Genomic DNA, 14,718 nt, shown 5'->3' on the forward strand with positions numbered 1-14,718 from the left:
TTAGATTTTGAATATGATGATATGTATATATATATTTTTTTTTAGTTCTTTTTATTATTATTATTTTTTTTTTTTTTTCTTTGTTTTTGCCGTGGAATTTTTAAATTGTGCGTAGTCCTTTATGAACTAATAATATAATTAACTCTGGTTCAAGATTTGCGCTTTTATGCACTTTTTAAATTAATAAAATTAATTCTTGTTTAACATTTGCATTTTTATACACTTTTTATTAGATTTAAATTAATAAATTTAATTTTTGCTTAACATTTGTGTTTTTATGCACTTTTTAGTAAATTTAAATTAATAAAATTAATTCTTGCTTGATATTGGTGTTTTTATGCACTTTTTAGTAAATTTAAATTAATAAAATTAATTCTTGTTTAACATTTGCATTTTTATACACTTTTTATTAGATTTAAATTAATAAATTTAATTTTTGCTTAACATTTGTGTTTTTATGCACTTTTTAGTAAATTTCAATTAATAAAATTAATTCTTGTTTAACATTTGCATTTTTATACACTTTTTATTAGATTTAAATTAATAAATTTAATTTTTGCTTAACATTTGTGTTTTTATGCACTTTTTTAGTAAATTTAAATTAATAAAATTAATTCTTGCTTGATATTGGTGTTTTTATGCACTTTTTAGTAAATTTAAATTAATAAAATTAATTCTTGTTTAACATTTGCATTTTTATACACTTTTTATCAGATTTAAATTAATAAATTTAATTTTTGCTTAACATTTGTGTTTTTATGCACTTTTTAGTAACTTTAAATTAAAAAAAAAAAATTTTCTTTTGCCGAGTTTTAACAACGAACTGAACTGTCCTACTCGACTTTCTCAGAAAACATCACTATAATAAGAGACCGAATCAAGCCTCCGCTGGCTCTTATATAGTCAATTTGACTAACTGAACAATCCTGCTGCCACGTTAGTGATTCTGTTAGATCTTTGTTTACCGTAGACTGCCCTTGAAAGATTTTCACCACTCTTCTAGTTGGCTTTGCTGGTTTTGTTTTGTGTGTAATTATTTGTTTGAGCGTGATGACCTTTAAAAAAGCTTACTTTATTTTTTCCTTCCAATAAAGTTAAAATTTGTCTTAAGTGTATTATTTATACTTGGCAATACCATATTTTAATATCTAAGTCAAACTTTATTGGAGCTTTCGACATAATTCGCCTCGATTATATGGATCAAAACAAAACAAAAATAAAAGCTTTTACACGTTTCTTTATTTTTGTCTGTGCGAGCAATGCACATGAATAAATTTTAGTGATTAAGTGATATCTGTGCATCATTTCTAAACAAAAGTAATTTATATATTTATATATAAAAAACACAAAAAAAAATTATTACTTAAAAAGAAAAAAACATCTGGGATACACAGGTGTTGAATCGAATGGTGACGTGCTCGACAGAAACACCCAGGCAGAGACATTGGCCGTTCTTATGGACAACGCGAGAAGTTCGAGGTAATGTCAGATTATTTGACTATTATTACTTGTGGTATTAATATTTTATTCCCTCCCAGGCCTACATAACAAATCATAAATGCAACGTATTGTGCCTTTATTTCTGGCATACGTGACAAGCGACGTTCCAATACAGTTAATCTTCGAAAAGCGATATCTCGTGAAGGTCCAAGTGAACTTAATGTATCCTTAAATGGTAATCGAACAACTACACTTCCAATAGCATTGCGTGAAAGAGTGTTACAAAATTCAGCTTCGCAATTAGATTTTTCATCAGTCAGCTCAGGTGTAGAACTAATTTCATCTAATTTCCACAACTGTTCGAGATTAAAATTAATGGCTTCTTCACAAGAAAGTAAGCAAGCAGAAGATTTAGTTGAAAATGGAGTGTCAGAATTATACTTACCTGACGCAACCCAACCAAGCAATGTTTTTTGAAGCGTAGGTAAGTTATCTCTAAGTTTAATTTGTCCTACGGAAAGTATATTGAAGAATGTCTCTGTCCCTAATAATAGGTCGATACGATTTGATTTATAAAAGTTTTCATCTGCAAGCTTAGTGTTTGCTGGTAAATTCCAAGAAGTAATATCAATTTGTGATTGAGGCTGGTACGAAATATGAGAAGTGATGCAAAAATCAAGTGGAATTTCGAAATCAGCAAAGCGAGATTTTATATTAGTTGAGGTTTTATGTTTTATCCTTGTATTTGTGTCACCAATACTACTGATTTGTATGTTATGTCTTTCACGCGGTAATCTCAATTTTTGGGAAAATTCTTCAGATATTAAATTAATCTGTGAACAGGAGTCGAGGAGCGCTCTCCCTAATCGATAGTTATCAGTGTTATCACGGACAAGCACAATTGCGAGAATAATTGTATTTTGCGATGAATTTCTTACAAGAGTATGAACAACAGAGATGTAGTTTGCACCGTAGGTTGAGGTGCTGGCGATACCAAAAACGTACTTGATGTATTTTGAGCTCGATGAAGCATTGTATGATGAGACCGTGAACAAATCTTGCATTTGAAAGTAGATGTACACTGAGTAACTTTATAATTTTTAAATAAACAGCTTATGCAGAGAGAAAGTCTTTTCACATTTCTGAAACGATCCGGAACGGACATATTGTTAAAGCGCTGACAAGCAGTAATAATGTGATCAGTACTGTCACGCAACGGACAAGTGCGTTTAGTACAAACAAATGAGCAATTTTGACGAGATTGATGCTTATCGATCTTTTTAGAAAACTTGTTGTCATTCCTACGAATTATGTCTTGAGACCGAAGTGGCGTTTCAATCGATGCAAGAAATTGGCAGCGTCTTTCCAGAACCTTAGCGCAGTCTTCCCATAAAGGCAAAGAATTAAAGTCAAGAGATTTCTTCCACTTATTTTTTAAACTATCATCCACCTTTTGCATTACCAAGTAAATTAGCATTGCATTTGAAATTTGCTTGTCGGAGCCAATTGAGCGCAGCGAATTGTAGATTGCAGATACATTGTCAACCAGGCTCCTAAGTTGACTACAGCTTTGCCTTGATGTATGTGGCAATTCAAACAGTGAAGCAATATTTTCCATAAAAATTAAGCTGCTATTATCATAGCAGGACTTCAATCTCTGAAGTGCATTTGGATAATTTTCGTTACTAACTTGAAAAACTTGTACGGTATCCAAAGATTGTCCATGTAAACAGTTTAACAAATGATTAAATTTTTCAATATTTGACAATCCAACTTCTCTGTCAATGATTTGATTAAAAGACGAAATAAAATTTTTATATTCGGAGTATGTTCCACTAAACGACGGCAATTTCAAAGGTGACAATCTCGTATTTGATGAGACAGGTGAAAACGTGTGATCTCGTAACGACATATGCAAATCCTCACCTAGTTGCTCTTGAATAGATGTTTTGATGTTGACATATAGATCCTCAAGCCTCTCATATTGTCTTCAGGTTCCAATTCTTCAATTCGAGTTTGATAGCTCATTAGCTGCGTGAAATACGATTCCAAAATACCTAAACAGCATTTTAGTTCAATAGGCGATAAAACCGTTGTGTCTGATTTTGCATTTCGTTCTATGATACTCCTGATCCGAGATATATTCTTCTTCGTGTTAGCACGTTGCTGTTTAAGTTCAGTAGTCATAATAGACTCCAATTAAATTGCCATAGATGCAAAAATCAAAATATTGTGAACAATTGAACCGAGAAAATAAAACGCAATAATAATTGCACTGAAATAAATCGAACGCAGCAGCACAGCAGCGACCAGAACCAAAGTAGCGTAGCAAAAGATGCACAAATTTTATATAAATACGTAAAACCAAAACGCAATCAAAAAACAGCAAAGCGTCGCAATTGACAGCAGATGTAGCAGCAAGACAGCGCAGCGAGAACTAAAGTGAGAATCAAAGCGTCGCAGTTGACAGCAGATGTAGCAGCAAGACAGCGCAGCAAGAACTAAACCGAGAAACAAAGCGTCGCAGTTGACAACAGATGTAGCAGCAAGATACAGTACCAACTACCGTAAGAATATCGAAAACAACGTGATTCTATTAACACACAGAGCACATGCGAAAATCGTAACGGATACCGGATAGCAACTATAAAACGTTATGTTTCTTTTGTATATAAATACGTATGTATATAAAATACAAGATAATAATGTCCACCGAGCCCCACATTAGGCGCCAAAAAATGTCTGATTAAAGGCTTTTCTTTGATCTGAATTAAAAAGCAAAAATAGCAAACTGTAAAAAACAAAAAAAAGAATCTATTCAATTCTTCAAATTCGCGACAAATAAAAACTCAACCTTCTTTCGTAAGAGTAAACGAGAAACTGGCATTTGTATTTTATTAAAAGTGCATGAGACTTAATGAGTCTAATTTGACAATTTTGTTTTTGTAATGTAAAACTAAAAATATAATATTTTCAGTTCAACCCAACATAGACCTTACCCCGGAGCACATAATTTATTTTATTTTATTTTAAAATTTTTCTTAATCATTTACAATATAGTTATTTATATATTTTGTCATTTATTTTGTTATTTATTATATTTGTCTACAAATAAGGTATTGTTTATGTAATTTCATTTATTTATGCTATTAAACATTTATTGTCAATATTTGTATACAAAGTCTCAGTTTGTTGAATAAAAATTGTTTCTCATATCTATTTGATACAAAAGATATTTAAAAAAAACTACATATAATTCACTTATTAACATTAGTGCAAAAAAAAATCTTTTTAACCCGCCGTCCGTCGCGTGGGGTTGTTTAGAACCTCATTGTAAAAGTTTATTTATTAACAAAATTTTTTGAAAAAATATATACTTTTTGATGGTAATATTTAGTTTCGTACGTCAACAAATAAAAAAACATTGATTTATTTCAATAATATAATTTTTAATATCATAAGTCATTTTCATAAAACTTGTATTAAATTTTCTTGTTTTTTGGAGTCTTTTAGTATAGTTATCATTAAATACAAAACGAAAATAATTTTCTTTTTTATTTTAATGAATTTTTAATTATTATTATTATTATTGAAAATTGCCCAACAGCCGGTACTGCGGCCAGACTTATTGTACCAGTTTCACTATTGATTAAACAAAGCCCCTTAAAGCTTTGTGAATAAAGTCTAGAACTAAATTTAGAGAAGAGTTCTTAATCTGTTCTGGTGACAGAAATTCTTTATGAAACAGGTTTCTTCTGTGCATTATTAAAGCTGGACAGTCTCAAAGAATGTGCATGGTCGTTTCCGTGCATGGTCTTCGAGGCATAATCTGCATTCCGAGTTAGCAGGTAATTGTAGTTTATGAAGGTGATATTTCAGATCATAATGACCTGTAATGAAACCCGTTATCAACCTTAAATTACATTTTGAGAATTTAAGAATGTCTTTGTAGTACTCCAGCCGCATATGATTTTCCAATTACTTGATAATCTGTTTTGTACTGGCTCAGTTTATTCCAAAACTCCTCTGTGACTCGGAACCCCAGTAAAGGCTTACCTTATTCCGAGCTGCAAGTGATTGCAGAAGCTCGTAACACTCAAGGACCTGTTTTGATTTGAAAGTCCAAGAAAAAGAGCTTTAGGAGCAGCCTGGCTGTCAGAGTAAATAACAATTTTCGAGCCAGAAGATTTTTTTGATTAAATTGGATTTTACGCATAAGTTGATTGTGTGGATTTCAGCTTGGAAGACACTCAGCCGTGTGCCCATTACCTCCGAAATGCTGGTGTTGGGTCCATATACACCAGCGCCAGTACCTTCATCTATCTTTGATCCATCTGTGCACCAAACCAAACTTTTTGGGTCAACCTGTGGGCCTCCATTCTCCCACGTTGAACGTGATGGTAGGTGTACCTCAAATTTTTTGCCAAAACGATGGAGTTCTGTCGTATAGTCTCCATCGCATTGAGGAATTTTATGTTCTCCAAATGTTTTTAATATTGTGGTATGACCATAGTCAAAACAACCCTTGTTCATGTGGAGTTTTAGTCGAAGCGCACTAAGCCCAGCCGTAGATTGAATGTGTATGTGCAGAGGTATCACTCCAAGTATAGCCTCAAGTGCTGCAGTTGGACTTGTCCTCATAGCACCAGTCATTAAGAGACACGCTAATCCCTGGAGCTTCATGCATACAGCAATAGATCCAGCCTGTGTGACCTTTTGCCACCAAACCAGGGAACCATATGTCATGATAGGATGTACTACTGCCTGATATATCCAAAATATGATCTTTGGGTTTAGGCCCCAAGTTTTACCTATACAGGACCGTGTTGTTCATAAAGCCCTTAATGCTTTGTTATATACTTTATTAAAGTGTGAACTTTAAGTGAGTTTACCATCTAGGACAACACCTAGGTACTTTGTTTCACTGGAGAGAGAAATATTAATGTTTCCTAAACGTACAGGACCTGTGTCTAGTTTACGTTTGAGTGTAAAAGGCACAACAACAGTTTTCTCCGGATTTATGGAGAGACCCTGTTGCGTCCACCTGTTGTTCAGAATTAGTGTCCTCAGAGGCCGCGCATGGCACGGTGGCTAGCCCGGTATGCTCGCCAGTGTTGGGGTGGGGTTCTTGCCACCTGAGGTTACACTGTAGACAACTACAAAAAAAAAAAAAATCGTGCCATGCTTTAAGTTCTTATCCTATCAATCGGTCATTCCTTCATACTTCATTTATTCATTTATTTATATTCATATAAAAATACTATTCATCTAACAATTATTATAAACAACTAATAACTTAAATTCCTTATTATTTCATTGCTTAAAGAAAATTATTATCTACCTAATCCTTATGCTTTACATAAATTACTTCATTATTTCAAACAAAAAAAAAACAACAAAAAAAATAAAAAAAAATATATACTACCGCTCATTTGGGTTTTCTAAATTTGAAGAAATCCTCATGGTACAGTAGGGGAATGGCCTTGCCCTTGATATTTATTATTATTGCCGCAGCCTTAGGAAGCTCTGTACAGGCCTGGCTCACCTCTAGGTTGCAGGTCCTACCCCTGGGCAACCCTGCTGCCTGCATTTCCGCTAATATGGATTCTTCCATTACCCAATCGACATTTTCGATTCTACCAGTATACGAAACAGTCATATCTTCAAAATGGGGAAAAGTTGGCAATATCCCTGGCAATGCCTGATCTTCATCAATTAGATGTGCCATATTTTTTTTCTTTTATTTCTTTTTTTTTTTTTTCTTTAAATTTAGGTAACAACAGTGTCATACAATGAAATCCAATAGATCTTGTTCAGCCAAGGTGTAGTTATGCTCCTAAGCGTGAAGTATGGTCACAAGCTTATTACCACCCCTTTAGTTAAAAATTCCTAAATGCTCATGATGGACTTCAGAATTCCTTATAAAACTACCTCAAAGAAAAAATACATAAAAAATAATTGTATCTACATATATCTTTTTTTTTCTTTTTTTTTTTTTATATTTGCTGTATTTTTAAATTAAATACAAAAATTTTGAATGTTTTACAATATGGTAAAATGGATAATAAAAAAATTACAATATACTTGAGTACATATAAGTATATACAATATCTTACAATGTTTTTAATTCACAATTTTTTTTTTTCTTTTTATATTCAGAATAGCATAACAATGAAATTGTAATATTCAATTTATTTCTATATTAACAAATTTAATCGTACATAATTTCATAAATAAGTATAAAAATAAAGTAAATATATTCATATATAAATGAATATCTAACTAATGTATAAAAAAAACTCCCTAGCAAAGAAAAACACAAACGAGAAAAAAAAAAAAAAACCAAATGAATAAATATATATATAAAAATTTCAGTAATTGCTCCTGAAATCTTCCGACCTAAAGATAGAGGAGAATCAGTGACATAGCAATATTAAATTAAAAAAACTGTTGCACTGATAATCAACAACAAAAAAAATGTAAAAACAAAAAAACAACTTGTGAAATATTTATTACTTCTCACAGAGATAATTGATTTTTTTTTCTTCTAAATCTGAAAATTTGTTTGACAATAATAAAAGCTTACCACCAGCCGCAGAAATGTCGTCACTCCAGCCGCCGTTGACCTAGCTATAAATTTCAAATTAAAAAAAAACAAAAAAAAAATTCAATCTATAAATATATTTATAATTACGCTTATAATTATATTTTTTTTTTTTTAATTATTTCTTTTTTTTTCTTTTATATTTTTATAAATCAAAAAAAATTATGATATATTTAAAATTTTCTCCTTCTTGCTATCAAGCATATATTTTCCGTGGTCTATGTATGCATATATATATATCTTTTTTTCTTTTCTTTTCTATTGTTTGTGTGTTCGTTTAGGACAAATGTCTCATTTGTATATATTAATTTTACAATTATTTTTCAATTATAACATATGTATAATTTATTTAACTATTAATATATTTTAATATATTTTAATATATTTTAATATATTTTAGGTAACTCTTGTATTTTTTTCTCTTTTAAATAAATTTTGATTAACCTTGAATTTCATTCACTTTTACTTAGCGTTTTAAATCTTACGAACTTTTGTAATCTTTTAGCCAGGTTTTAGTTAATTTTTGAATCTTTAATTCATCTTTTTAAATTTTATAAATTTTTGAAATCTCTTAGTTAACTTTTAGTTCACTTTTTAATTATTTTTAACCCAATTTGAACTAATTTTAGAATGTTTATTTTTGAATTCTCTTAGTTAACTTTTACTTCACTTTTTAATTATTTTTAACTCAATTCGAACTAATTTTAGAATGTTTATTTTTGAAATCTCTTAATTAACTTTTAGTTCACTTTTAAATTATTTTTAACTCAATTTGAACTAATTTTAAAATGTTTATTTTTTTTCTTTGTCTTTGAACTTGTGCAATTTTTCTTTAGCTAAGCTTTAGTTCACTTTTAATTATTCATTAATATGTACCACTTCTAATCCTCAGTAAAACTCAAACAAGAAGAGCGCAACCAAACCTCTGCTAGCTCTTTTATAGTCATCTTGCCTAACTGACAAGATTTTCTATTACGTTAGGGATCCTGTTACCCCTTCAGTTACAGCAAAAAACGTTCTTGGCAACTATCCACCACTTTCCTGTTACCGGATTGCGTTTGTTGGCCTTGCTTAATTTTGTTTTGTGTTTGTTTACTTATTTGAGGGTGTTCACCTCAAAAAAAAGCTCACTTTATCATTTTTACGCAAAACTAGCATTTGTCTTTTACATATCTTGGTTACCTATTCCTGCTTGGTAACACCTCGTTCTCTCAGTAGTCGAACTTGATGCAGCTTTCACTGTAATTCGCCTTGATTGCACTGATCAACGCAAAACAAAAACTAGACGAAAGCAGATGTAAAAGCTTTTACTCATTTTCGGTTTATCAACGTGCGAATAATGCACGTTGAATTTATTTGTTTACAAAGAAATGATGTGATGTTTTTGTGTTAAATTATTTAAGTGTTTTTTCATTTTAATTTTTGTTTAATTTTAAAGTTTTAATTTTTCTTTTAAAAAAAAAAAAATTATTGTAATAAATAAGTGTAATCAAAGTTGGATACCGAATTTCGACGCTTCAGTTTTAAACGACATGCAGAACTACAAACATTTGAAGACTTTTCTGCCTTAATGGAACAACAACATAAAGAGGAGATCGGCGACGGGTATATAGTTCACTGGACGTAGCGGGAATTCCGAGGTAATGTCAGATTATTTGGCTATTATTACTTGTGGTATTAATATTTTATTCCCTCACAGGCCTACATAACAACCCTCACCTTCGCACCACGCTAAAATGCGTCGAAGGTGTCCTACCAAGATCTCTGATAGACTGCTACCATGCTTTCCCGATACTATTATAACTAGATCGTCTGCATACCCAATGGCGTCATAACCAATATTCTCCAATAAGATTGAAAGTTCATCAACAACCACTGACTAGAGCAAAGGAGACAGTACTCCACCCTGTGGGCAACCTTTTGCGGCCTCAACAGCTATAGATGTTCTACCTTAGGTTGATGTAATTTTTCTGTTTTGAAGCATCGCCTCAATCCAGGAAATAACATTAAAATCAACATTTCTGTTAGTTAAGGCATTCGAGATCGAGCCATAACTCGTATTGTCGAACGCTCCTTCAATATCCAGAAATGCACAAAGCGCAATTTCTTTGTTTGTGTGGACCTTTTTAATTTTCCTGACCAAGTTATGTAAGGCTAATTCGGTAGATTTTCCTTTGGAATAAGCGAATTGAGTTTTGTGAAGAGGTTGACTTTTAGACAATTCTGTTCGATTATAGATATCTATGGGTCTTTCCATAGTTTTCAGGAGGAAGGATGAGAGACTAATCGGTCTATACGATTTAGCGTCATCACTTGGTCTATTATCATTTTTTGGTATAAATACCACTTTCACTTCTCTCCAAGCTTCAGGTATATGCTTCCAGCGTAGGCTTCCCCTAAAAAGCACCTTTAAAGGATTGATAAGAACGTCTATGCCATTTTGTATAAGTGCCGGGAAGATATCATCACTTCCTGGTGACTTGAAGGGACTGAAAGAATTAACTGCCCATCTGATTTTATCAATGTCAAAAATGATACCAGATAGCGACCTTAATCGATTGTCTGGTTGTTCATAACTTAACGTGCGCCTATCTATGAATGCATCACATAAGATCTGCCATTTGTTGTGTAGAGACCATCACTCTTTTTCAATAGACCAATGTCATTTGAAAGAGACTTTCTCAACACTTAATGAAGGCGAGCCATTTGCGGAGTGTTGTCAACACTGTCACAGAAAGTTTTCCATGATTTCCGGTTAGATTTTCTAATCTCATTGTTGTAGGCAATCAAGGATGTTTTATAGTCTACCCACACCCCTAATCGTTTCGCTAAATTAAAAAGCTTCCTAACCTCCCTGCGCATTTCTTCAAGCCTGCTGTTCCATCATGGCACATCCCGTCTGGATGTACGTGGTTCAACCTTACATGCATCTTCATTCGCCTGAGAGATAACAGAGTTTATTTGATCTGCTGTTAATTCAAGCTCATCAATATGACTGATTGAATTCAGTAATTGATCCTCCTTACTAGCTAAGGATAGTCTAAAGATTTCCCAGTTGATACACTTACGTGCAGCTGGCGAATTTTTATGTAAAATCTGCCCCGGCAGTTCAAAAATAATATGTTGATGGTCAGATAAAAAAACCTCCTTTGAGACTCTCCAATTAACAACATAATTGGAGATAAATTGACTAGAAAGTGTAAGGTCAAGAACCTCTCTTCTAATGGCATTAATAAAAGTGGGCTCAGAACCATTGTTCAATATGCTGATGTTATTACTACTAAAGTATTCTAAAAGCATTTGCCCTCTTCTATTTATGTTAGTACTACCCCATAAGGTATGGTGGGCATTAGCGTCGCAACCAATTATAAATTGTAAATTGTTAGATTTGTAATAACTTACCAAGTTTGTGACTGCTTCAGGTGGGTCTTCATCTGCATCGCCTGGAAAGTAGGCCGATGCGATCACGATCTCTCGTGTTCCGCACTCCGTCGGGACCTCAAAAATGGCCGACACTAAGTCCCTCTGGATGAAATCTGGAATTGGAATACAGTTAACATTTTTGTTTACAAGTATAGCAGTTCTAGGCGAATCTGTCACGTTTATATATCAACTTACTTGATTGGTGTTTAAGGCCTTTTATATGCCCACCGACTGTCCATGGCTCCTGGATAAGCGCTATGGCCAGTCCTTTTGTGGCGAAGGTCCTGCACAAGGTAGCCGATGCTCCTTTCGCGTGGTGCAGGTTCGCCTGTAACACCCCTATAGTGCTCATTTTGGTTGAGTTTTATTAAGAGGAAGTCGAACTTCCTTCTGAAATTGTGCTCTTCGTGGCCCTTTTTCCTTCTGGCGCTCTTTTGGAATTGTTGATGCTCCACCCATAGATGGCCGCATCGAAAGCCTTTTTTGAATGGCGGCTCTACTAGTAGTTGGGGCCTCATTGGGAGTCACAGTAGACGTAAGTATTGATTGTGGGACCACGTGCTCCACTTTCTGTCTCTCCGTCCTTGTGATCTGGAGTTTGTTTGGAACCTTTTGTTCCACAGGCCGTTGTTCTGGCTGCCCCTCCTTTGTCATACTGTTAGCTTTAAGCAGTAGCTTGACATGGCTGAAGCGATATGCAATTCTACCTCCACTCTGGACCAGTGAGTTCCAGGATGCATCGTCGACAGCAAAGACGATGTGGAGCAGTGAACCTTCTGCAGTCCGCTGTAATACTTTCCAGGTGCTTGCTTTAATCCTGTTCTGGGCCTCAATTGTGGCAAGAACCTTGGTGTTTTCAAAATCGCAACTGTGTGGAAAGTATCCTCGCACCAGATGTGTTTTTGGGAACTCCGACTCTTCAACCACTTTGGTGCCTAGTTTAGCTTTTGTTGCAATAGCTGCCGCATTTTTACGGACCCATTCAGCCATTCAAATTCTGGTTTAACCTCGTCTGACGCCAACTCTATGGCAGTCTCAATTATGGCCTCATGTAGCTGTGCAATCTGTTCCCTGTTTAGGGGGCACTTAGCCAAATCAAAAGGAACAAATCCTAATTTGATCCCCTTGGCCTGACTGGCTACTTGGCTGAAAGAGGGTTTACTCGATCCCTGAATCGAGGTGTTCTGCTTTGGTGTCTTACCAGGTGGAATGACCATGTCGTCAGTAAAGCCCTTTTAGCTGGCGCACGAGTTGGAAGTTTAGACACCATGTCTAGGGCCACATGCCTAGAGTGTCCCTGGCTCATGTAAGCCTTTAACCTCCTCTTCTGCATTGAGTTCAGGTTTACAAACCCCTTCTGGTGAAAAAACTGCAATAAAAGAAAAAAGTAAGATGTTCGATAGTCAAATAAAAATTTTTACAGCTCGAAATTGCATGTTTTTAATTTGCGCAATCTTTGCAAATTGTTTCACTGTGTCTTGGACAGAGAGCTTTTTTGCAACCAACTCATATTTTTGTGTGTTTTCTATATTGTGTGAAGATTTATGTAGTCCAGCAATATAGAGTATGCCAATTAAAGCTTTCATTTCGATAGTGTTAGTTACACTCGCATCGCGACTCCTCTTATAGCCATGTGAGACGATTTTAATTTATTGATTCGTTAAATTAACAATATTGTGTATCCAATGATTAGAAAATATGAGATTCCATGTTTCAAAGATAGTTTTAACTTTATTACATGTTGCTTTAGGCCTTGGGAGATGAGATATAATATTGCATTGACGTGTTCGAACAGCTTTACGTGGGGAATCTTTCTTTCATTTATAAGCAAATGATTTATTTTACTATTTTGTTTGATTGGTAGTATTTAATTCTAGAGTTATACAACTGTGAAAGAGGAATGTCATCATTACTACTTGGTATTATATTTTCTGTTGTACTAGAATCACATTCTTGTTCTGTTTCGAAATTATGTTCACAAATTTCAACGTGATCAATTTCAATTTCACTTTCTATAAAAAATATATATATCTAGCAAATCACTTTATCAAAATTAGAATAAAAATTCTTTCTACCGTTACTTCTATTAGAGTTATCTATTATTTCAATGTCGCAGTCCTCATTTAGACATCTCAAAATACGAGCTTCTTGAATTAGATTCATTTCTTTGCAAAAAAAATTTTGTAACATAATAAATCGCGAGGGGTCAAAAAGCACCCAACAAAACAAGAAACACATGTTATTCATAATCGCTGATCATAAATTTTTTTTTTTTTTTTTTTTTTTTATTATAAATTGTTTTATTATTATATATGATTTTAAAGAACAATAAATAAAACAAAACAAGACATAAAGCAACTAGTTATTAGATAACTAACAAGCAATTTAAATTTAAATAGATTAGGCGATTCCACGCAATAATAAATTAATTGTACTATATTTCAATGATTTAAGCCCAAAGATCGCACGGCTTTCGGCGCTTTAGACGGCGTATTGGCTCAGTTGTCGCTAGTAAATGCGCCTCAGCATTTATGTGACAACTAAGTCTATCTTGGTGTGATTTGGCTTTGGTATGAATTTCTTCCTGTACTGTTGTCACTCCAAGGTCACGGTGTAAGTCAGAATTTCTCACGTACCATGGCGCGTTTGTTACACTCCGTAGCATGAAATTTTGGAATCTTTGGATGATGGAAATTTGTGTTCTGCTTGCGCAACCCCATAGCTGTATTCCATATGTCCAGATTGGCTGGAGCATTTGTTTGTATAATACAAGTTTATTGAAAAGCGATAGTTTTGATTTTTTGCCGATTAACCATTTCAACGATTTGAATTTAAGATCTAATTCACTTCTTTTCTTTTTTATGTGCTCGCTCCATCTTAGTTTAGCGTCCAAAGTCATACCCAAGTATTTCGCAGTATTCGCGTAAGGGATTTGTGCTTCATCGATGTAGACAGGTATATGACTGATGTTTCGATTTGTGAAATTTACATGCACTGATTTTTCTTTATTCAGATTAATTTTCCATTTTTTTGTCCAAGCAATTATACTGTCCATACTATTTTGCAAATTATTAGCTGCTATTACTGCGCTTTCTCCAACTGCAAGGACTGCAGTATCATCAGCAAAAGTTGCTGTGAACGTTGTTGCACTCGTTGGCAAGTCGTGTGTATAAATCAGATATAAGAGAGGACCCAAGACACTACCTTGCGGAACTCCAGCGTTAATTTTATGCAGTTTACTATAGGTATCA

The 14,718-nt window shown here is 33.6% G+C and overlaps 2 protein-coding genes across 2 annotated transcripts; both read right to left on the minus strand.

The window, feature by feature from the left end:
- Window positions 1–1,490: 1,490 nt before the first annotated feature.
- LOC119687915 lies at window positions 1,491–3,627 on the minus strand. The gene is made up of 3 exons (XM_038102472.1): window positions 3,417–3,627; window positions 2,379–3,375; window positions 1,491–2,235 (listed from the first exon to the last, which is right to left on the minus strand). Exons 1-3 carry the CDS (start codon window positions 3,625–3,627, stop codon window positions 1,491–1,493), a joined length of 1,953 nt encoding a protein of 650 aa, XP_037958400.1.
- Window positions 3,628–11,815: 8,188 nt separating this feature from the next.
- Window positions 11,816–12,457, minus strand: LOC119687925. The gene has a single exon (XM_038102482.1). It carries the CDS (start codon window positions 12,455–12,457, stop codon window positions 11,816–11,818), a length of 642 nt encoding a protein of 213 aa, XP_037958410.1.
- Window positions 12,458–14,718: the final 2,261 nt, after the last annotated feature.

Source organism: Teleopsis dalmanni, chromosome 1, assembly GCF_002237135.1.
Source record: "Teleopsis dalmanni isolate 2A chromosome 1, ASM223713v2, whole genome shotgun sequence".
Lineage (NCBI taxonomy): Eukaryota > Metazoa > Arthropoda > Insecta > Diptera > Diopsidae > Teleopsis > Teleopsis dalmanni.

Bases quoted from the DNA above. Each gene is read 5' to 3' on its own strand.
- LOC119687915 (XM_038102472.1), bottom strand. From the start codon at position 3,627: ATGACTACTGAACTTAAACAGCAACGTGCTAACACGAAGAAGAATATA. The intron at 3,376-3,416 runs GCTTGAGGATCT...CATCTATTCAAG, and splicing joins ACCTGAAGACAATATGAGAG to AGCAACTAGGTGAGGATTTG. The intron at 2,236-2,378 runs GTAAGAAATTCA...CCAAAAATTGAG, and splicing joins TCTCTGTTGTTCATACTCTT to ATTACCGCGTGAAAGACATA.
- LOC119687925 (XM_038102482.1), bottom strand. From the start codon at position 12,457: ATGGCTGAATGGGTCCGTAAAAATGCGGCAGCTATTGCAACAAAAGCT.